The sequence below is a fragment of the Eleginops maclovinus genome, chromosome 6 (genome assembly GCF_036324505.1).
Source record: "Eleginops maclovinus isolate JMC-PN-2008 ecotype Puerto Natales chromosome 6, JC_Emac_rtc_rv5, whole genome shotgun sequence".
Taxonomy (NCBI): Eukaryota; Metazoa; Chordata; class Actinopteri; order Perciformes; family Eleginopidae; genus Eleginops; species Eleginops maclovinus.
Window position 1 is genome coordinate 2,845,443 of NC_086354.1, and position 7,553 is coordinate 2,852,995.

At 47.0% G+C, this 7,553-nt stretch overlaps 1 protein-coding gene across 1 annotated transcript; it reads right to left on the bottom strand.

Moving 5' to 3' along the window:
* Positions 1 to 3,681: 3,681 nt before the first annotated feature.
* On the bottom strand, positions 3,682 to 5,175 carry LOC134865667 (zinc finger BED domain-containing protein 4-like). Its single transcript, XM_063885328.1, has 3 exons — positions 4,833 to 5,175; positions 4,401 to 4,587; positions 3,682 to 4,253 (listed from the first exon to the last, which is right to left on the bottom strand). Exons 1-3 carry the CDS (start codon positions 5,141 to 5,143, stop codon positions 3,780 to 3,782), a joined length of 972 nt encoding a protein of 323 aa, XP_063741398.1. The 5' UTR covers positions 5,144 to 5,175; the 3' UTR covers positions 3,682 to 3,779.
* Positions 5,176 to 7,553: the final 2,378 nt, after the last annotated feature.

Sequence of the window (7,553 nt, forward strand, 5' to 3'; positions counted from 1 at the left end):
ATGGATTGAAATAAACAGTGTAAGCAAACTGGAATATGCTTTAATCGTCCATTCTGTGTCGGGTAGAGACAGGGCAGAATGAAACATGGTGGCAGCGGAAACTTAAAGAGGACGGAGCAGAAAAACGGACTTCTACGGTGCAGCTAACTAGCTAACGTTAGCGGGCCGGCTAACAAGAAAATCGCGGGAGTTGAAGAGGACGCTCCAGTCAGTCGGCAGTGAAAAATGGAAGGTTTGAAACCTCCACCGACATTGTGTTTGGACACCAGCAACATAGCGAAGGCTTGGAAATCATGGAAGGAGGAGTTTACACTATACATGGATCTTTCCATGCCTGAGGCGGCAGAGGATGTAAGAGTGAAACTGTTCTACTACCTGATCGGAGAGACCGGTAGGGAACTTTGTGAAACTTTGATGAGCGTTGTGACTTCTCCCAGGAGGAAACTCAGTGAACTGATTGGAAAATTTGATGAACATTGCAACCCTAAGGTAAATGAGACAGTAGAAAGGTATCGTTTTTTCATGAGAAATCAAGGACGGGATGAAAATATTGATACATATGTAACTGATCTCAGAGTGTTAGCCAGCACAATGTAGATCTGAGAGAGAGATACTCAGAAATGGAAGCGACATTGGACAAGTTTTACAGTTTGCAGAGTTACAGTTGTCAGGTAAAATAGCAAATTACCAAATGAAGTTAAGCACAGTGGAAATTTTACACTAAGGGGACATCAGCAAGGCCAGTAAAAACATGGACAACTGTGTCTGCATGTCTGTGGAAGACCATGAATAGAACAAGCCAAATGTCCAGCCTTGGAAGCGCTGCTAAAAATGTGGTAAAGAAAATCACTTATCTTGTCAGTAGGTGCAAATCCAATACAGAAATGATAAAGATTGAAAACAGGTACACTATGTGACTGAATATGGGAAGGATGATTATGACGCTCAACTCAACAAGAGATACTGACAAAGACCTGGCCAAGAACAAAGAGAGACAAAGGCCAAGAACTAGCCGCTTTCTTGCAGGATTGCTGGACAAGAGCTTGTGAAATTTTATAGATTGTGAGCTACTGTAAAGAAACCATAAATCTTTCAACTTTGGAGACATAAGGGACTCACTTATACATGATAGAATAGTATGTGGCAACAACAACTCAGGACTGAGAGAGAGATTACTCAGAAAGGGAAAGCTGACATTGGACAAGTGTCTACAGTTGTGCAGAGCTACAGAGTTGTCACGTGAAAATAGCAAAACCATTGAAGGAAGCACAGTGGAAGAAGTACACATAGTGAAACAGACAGCAAGGCAAGATAAAAACATGGACACTGTGTCATGCATGTTCTGTGGGAAGACACATGAAAGGAACAAGGCCAAATGTCCAGCCTTTGGAAAGCGCTGCAAAAAATGTGGTAAAGAAAATCACTTTGCAGTCAGGTGCAAATCCAATACAGAGAAATGGAAAAGAGGAAAACAGGTACACTATGTGACTGAAGAGGACAGTGATGATTATGAGGACGTCATGACTGTCAATACTACAGAGATACTGACAAAGACTGGCAATGAGACCAGAGATGACAAAGCCAAGAACAGCCAGCTTTTTGCAGGGATGCTGGTAGGCAAAGAGCTTGTGAAGTTTCAAATAGATTGTGGAGCTACCTGTAATGTAATCCCCATAAATCTATTGAATCCAGACACTCAGATGGAAAGCACAAAGAAAGTGCTGATTATGTACAACAAAACCAAGCTGCATCCACTTGGAAAATGCAAGGTGAAGGTGAGGAACCCGAGAAACCAGAAACTATACTGGCTGGAGTTTGTGGTAATGAATGAGGACTGCAAACTGCCACTGCTTGGCAGGAAGACAAGTGAAGCTATGAAACTGATCAAAGTACAATATGAGAACATTCTAGCTATAGACAGCATCGTAACTGAAGAGGAACCCTCAGTGTGAACTAACCATCAAACAAATAAAGAAGGAGTTCGGAGATGTGTTCACAGGTGATGGCTGCCTGGAAGGAGAGTACAGGATTGAGATCGATGAGAGGGTGGAGCCAGTGAAACTTCCTAAACGACGAGTCCCTGTTGCCATGATGACTCCACTGAAGGAAGAACTAAAGGATCTTCAAAGGAGAGAGATCATCACACCGGTGGAGAAAAGCACGGAGTGGATCAGCAGTCTGGTCACTGTGCAGAAACCTAATGGGAAGCCTAGGATATGCATCGACCCCAGACCACTCAACAAGGCACTGAAGCGCAGCCATTTTCCCCTTCCTACCATCGATGACATCCTCCCAGACATCTCTAGAGCAAAGGTGTTTACAGTATGTGATGTAAAACAACAAAAAGAGACATTACATCCACATGAGGTACCAAGTAGGCCGTGGGCCAGGGTTGGTACAGATTTGTTCACGTATGACAACAAAGACTACCTAATTACAGTTGATTACTATTCCAACTTTTGGGAAATCGACTACTTACCAGATACAAAATCAAGTACTGTGATAAGGAAGCTGAAGGCTCACTTTGCCCGTCAGGGTATTCCAGATGTAGTTGTTTCAGATAACGGGCCACAGTACAATTCCCAAGAGTTCCAGCGTTTCTGTCAGCTGTGGAAGTTTCAGCACAGAACTTCATCTCCTGGATACCCACAAAGCAACGGGAAGGCAGAGTCTGCTGTGAAAACAGCAAAACGACTGATGAGGAAAGCCAAAGCTGCAGGAGAGGACCCATACCTGTCAATGTTGGATCACCGCAACACACCAACTGAAGGACTAAAGACAAGCCCAGCTCAGAGACTGCTGTGTAGGAGAACCAGAACCCTACTACCAACAAGGGATAGTCTTCTGCAGCCAGAGGTAAAACAAACGACACGAGAACTGATTGACAGGCAAAGGAGACAAGCCAAACAGGACAGCCAAGGACATGGATACACTGAAACGGGGAGACCGTGTTAGAATACAGCCGTTTGATCCCCACACAGTCTGGAGAAAGGCTACGGTGGTGAATCCTGTGGACCACAGGTCCTATGCAGTACAGCTGGACACTGGAGGTGTTCTTCGGAGGAATCGACGTCACCTAAGACGGGACCAGGGCACAGCACCCGGTGTGGCGAACCACACAGTGACTGAAGAAACTCACACAACACCAGAGACTGTTGCAACCCCTGACAGAGTCGTGGGTGACACACAACAGACTGTAACTACCAAATCTGGTCGAGCAGTTGTTAGGCCAGGGTACCTGAAGGACTATGCAGGCTGAACTGTGGTATAAGGACACTGAAAATAATAAAAGAAAAAAAAAAAAAAGGAGAACATGTTGGAAAGCATTGTTAAATGTTATTTGTACAATATTGTTTTGAGATGTCACAGGGAGAAGATTTATTTTCAACATTGATAAGGAACACATTTTTATTTGGTCATGTGTTTATTGTAGTGGTGGGCATAGATTAATTTTTTTAATCTAGATTAAAATGGCTCATTTGAATTCTGCCGAAGGCATTCAGAATATGTGTGCTACCCAAATAATGACTAAAAGTAAGTCTTTGAGAACGGGTTTCTCAAGCCAGGTGGTGCATTAGACCAGGGGCTCATCTCCAGTTTCCAAAATGCATCACAAACTGCTTGAGAAAGCTGTTCTATGATAATTGGTGATGAAAATAAATCAATGACAATGAGATGTACTTGTGTTTATTAACTGTTTATTTTTAGTTGAACAGTAGGCCTATATAACAGGTTGTAATGAACTGTTTACAGTCAGTAGCTTTGTGTCAGTCAAAGCTCTATTTCTCCTTCTTCCACCAGTCACTCAGGCAGACCAGTTTGTTCACATTTTCTGGTGACAAACAAGCTCTCCTCTTCTGCACAATATGGCCTGCTAAAGAAAAAAGTCTCTCGCATGGGACAGTTGTGGCAGGGGTCCCCAAGTATTTACGGGCAATTTGGGCCATCTTACCATAGACAGCAGTGTGCTCCGACCACCATTTCAGTGGACACTGATCTAGACTGGCACTGGGCTCTACCTTGTACCTCTCCACTGTACTGTCTTCTGGTGTCTCCTCATCTGATTCTGAGTCGGATCCCATCAGTAGCAGGGCTGTTTTCTTCTTGGGTGGCTCAGGGTTCTCCTCCCTGAGTGGCTGCACAGCAGGTTCTTCTCCCTTCATCAACGCACTTAGCTTTGCCCACACTGGCTCCCTCTCTGCTCTGGGCAAGCACTTGAGGTCCTTAAATCGTGGATCTAGAGCAGTCGCCACCTTTGATGAATAAAAAATAATAATTATTGATTGATCAAAATGTCACTTTCCAAATCCAACCTCCATATTTCTTCATGACTTATTCATCTGGCTTTACAGTCTATTATGGTCATAAAATGCAGTTATCTTCTGGTCACTCTGACATACCTTAAGCCATTCCAGGTTTATTTTCTCCCTCCGCTGGTTGAGGTCCTTGATGAAGGCAGCCTTGAATCGCACAATATAGGCAGGATCATCATCTGAGATGTTCATCGCGTGCTGGAGGTGGCACAGGGCAGGTAGAACCACAGAGCAGGATACATACTTATCTCCACCAAGGAGCTCAGTGATGTACCTACAGACAGACAGACAGACAGACAGACAGACAGACAGACAGACAGACAGACAGACAGACAGACAGACAGACAGACAGACACAGACAGACAGACACACAGACACACACACACAGAGCAAAAAATTATTAGTGACAGATTCATTTAACTCCGATTACACATTTAAGGGCAGGTGTTTCTTACATACAAAGTGACATTTAAAAACTTGTATGCCAATTCATGAACACACTATCTTTGTAGACCATACCTGCATGGCTCCAGCAGTTTCTCTAGCTTTGCCAACTTCTCATAATCCGCATTTGTTGGGAGGGCCAGGTTGTGCTTCTGCAGAGACAGCGTTGTGTGCAGTGCGTCTCTGTTGCGCCTCACGCGCTTTATCATCTCGAGAGTGGAATTCCAACGCGTTGGAACATCTTGCACGAGTGACTCCTTAACTTGTCCAAGGGAGGATTGTTGGACATTTAGCTCGTCTGAGTTGGCCGGACTGTGTTTGAAATGTCCGACCACTTTACGGCACTTGGCCAGTGCACCATCAAAACCACCTTCCCGAAGTGACATTACAATAGCTCTCTGTACAACATGCGCAACACAGGGCAAGTGCTCCAATGGCAGTATCCTCCCTGCTGCCACCATATTAGGAGCGCTATCTGTTCCAATAGTGCTTATTTTGTCAGTTATCCCCCACTGATTAGCGACGTCGAGGAACTGCCTTGCACACGCTTCTGCAAAGTGACGCTCCTCTGTTTTCATCACACCTAACGGACAGACAAAGTAAATTAGAATAATTTCACTACTAGTAGTAAACATATAGCAATTATCGAGAAGCAAACATAACGTGGTGGTAATTAATAGGCTACGAAATTAAATTATGTAATTTAAAATGACATAACGTAGCATACCTAAAGCGAAGGAGTGAAGTTCCCAGCTAGCATCGATGAGGTGTACTGTAACGCCGAGGTAGTTGTCGTTGTTAACGGACGTCCAATGGTCCCCAGTCAGTGCTACAGACCTCGCCTCTACCATCTTCTCAACTTTCGTAGCTTTCTCTTCTGCGTGCTGGTCATGTATTCTCCTCATGATAGTTCGCCTCGCAGGTAGTTTGTAAGATGGGTCACCTGTGGCCGCCTGGAGAACAAGCTCGAGCCCGTCATCTTCAACCACGCTAATCGGCCTGCAGCTGGTGGCAATCCACTGAGCGAGGAGACTAGTTAGCTTGGCTGATAGAGCTGTGCTGACGGGCTTGCCTCGGTTGCACTCAAACATAGTTGTTTGACGACGAGTCTTCCCCCGCGCTACATCAGTGCTTGGCCCGGCATCTTCTGCATTAGCTGAGGGATGCTTTGCGTTTAGGTGGTACTTGAGACTGGATGAACTCCTACAGTAAACTAATTCCGCATTGCACAAGGTGCAAACAACCTTATTTTTGTCGAGGTTTCCATCGGGAAGCTTCTTAAAAATAAATTTCCCCTGAAGCAAACCCGGCGGCTAAATACCTGCTGTATCCATGTTAGCATGTTACGTTTAATGTGGCTGATTTGACCGGGGTCAGATCCACAGACAGAAGAAACACAGGTCAAAGACTCGATCTCGCCCCCTACAGTGCAATTCGGCTAGGTATACATCCGCGCTAAATTATCAAGGTGAAAGTCATCATAGCTTGCGTAGTATAGACCCAGCTCCCAACCCAACTTTGAGAATAGATTAACGGCGATATTTTTTTTTATCGCCGACAAGAGTCTCACGTTAACGCCGATAACGGCCCACCACTAGTTTATTGTTAGCAGAAGATACAAATAAAGTGACATGGTTTAGGTTTACAGTTAGGTGGTGTTAGTGAGGTAAGACTGTTGAATAATATATCACACTACAAAAGGAAAAGAAAAAGGATGTAACAATAGTATTGTTATGTAGTGTTTGTTTTCAACACGGACTTGTTAGAGTGTGACACCTAGGAACGGTAGCTGTTCAGAGTTGCAAGTACTATGTTGTGAGCTAGTGATGGATTGAAATAAACAGTGTAAGCAAACTGGAATATGCTTTAATCGTCCATTCTGTGTCGGGTAGAGACAGGGCAGAATGAAACAATTATGACCTCGTCAGTTATGAAGTGTTTTGGTTGCGGGGAAGAGGGGAACACCGTGAGTGCCTGTCCGGGGCGCGGGGACTCGGCTCCGTCTGGTCCGGATGTCACTTCTGCCTCCGCGCCGGGGCCGGCTGCGGCCGTGCCGGTTGTAGTGGAGCAGCGGGCGGCTGCTGTTGCTGAAGGTGGGGTGTCTCCAGCGACGGTGGCCGTTAATGTGGCCGCTGTGGCGGTGGGGGGCTCCCCTCCGGAGGCGGCGGCGGCTGCTGAGGGAGGGGTGTCTCCAGCGACGGTGGCCGTTAATGTGGCCGCTGTGGCGGTGGGGGGCTCCCCTCCGGAGGCGGCGGCGGCTGCTGAGGGAGGGGTGTCTCCAGCGACTGTGGCCGTTAATGTGGCCGCTGTGGCGGTGGGGGGCTCCCCTCCGGAGGCGGCGGCGGCTGCTGAGGGAGGGGTGTCTCCAGCGACGGTGGCCGTTAATGCGGCTGCTGTGGTGGTGGGGGGCTCCCCTCCGGAGGCGGCGGTGGCTGCTGAGGGAGGGGTGTCTCCAGAGACAGTGGCCGTTAATGCGGCCGCTGTGGTGGTGGGGGGCTCCCCTCCGGAGGCGGCGGCTGCTGCTGAGGGAGGGGTGTCTCCAGCGACGGTGGCCATTAATGTGGCCGCTCTGGCGGTGGGGGGCTCCCCTCCGGAGGCGGCCGCGGCTGCTGACAGCACCGCTGCTCCGGAGCAGCCGGCTGTTGCTGTGTCCGACGGGGCATGCGGGGGTGTTGCACAGGGTGTGGGTGATGGTAAGGATGTTCACGAAAGGGAGGTTGTGGTTTTGTTTAGAGGTGAAGAAAATCAGGTGGGGGGAGAAAAAAAAAAATGGTGAAAAAAACACAAGAAAAAACT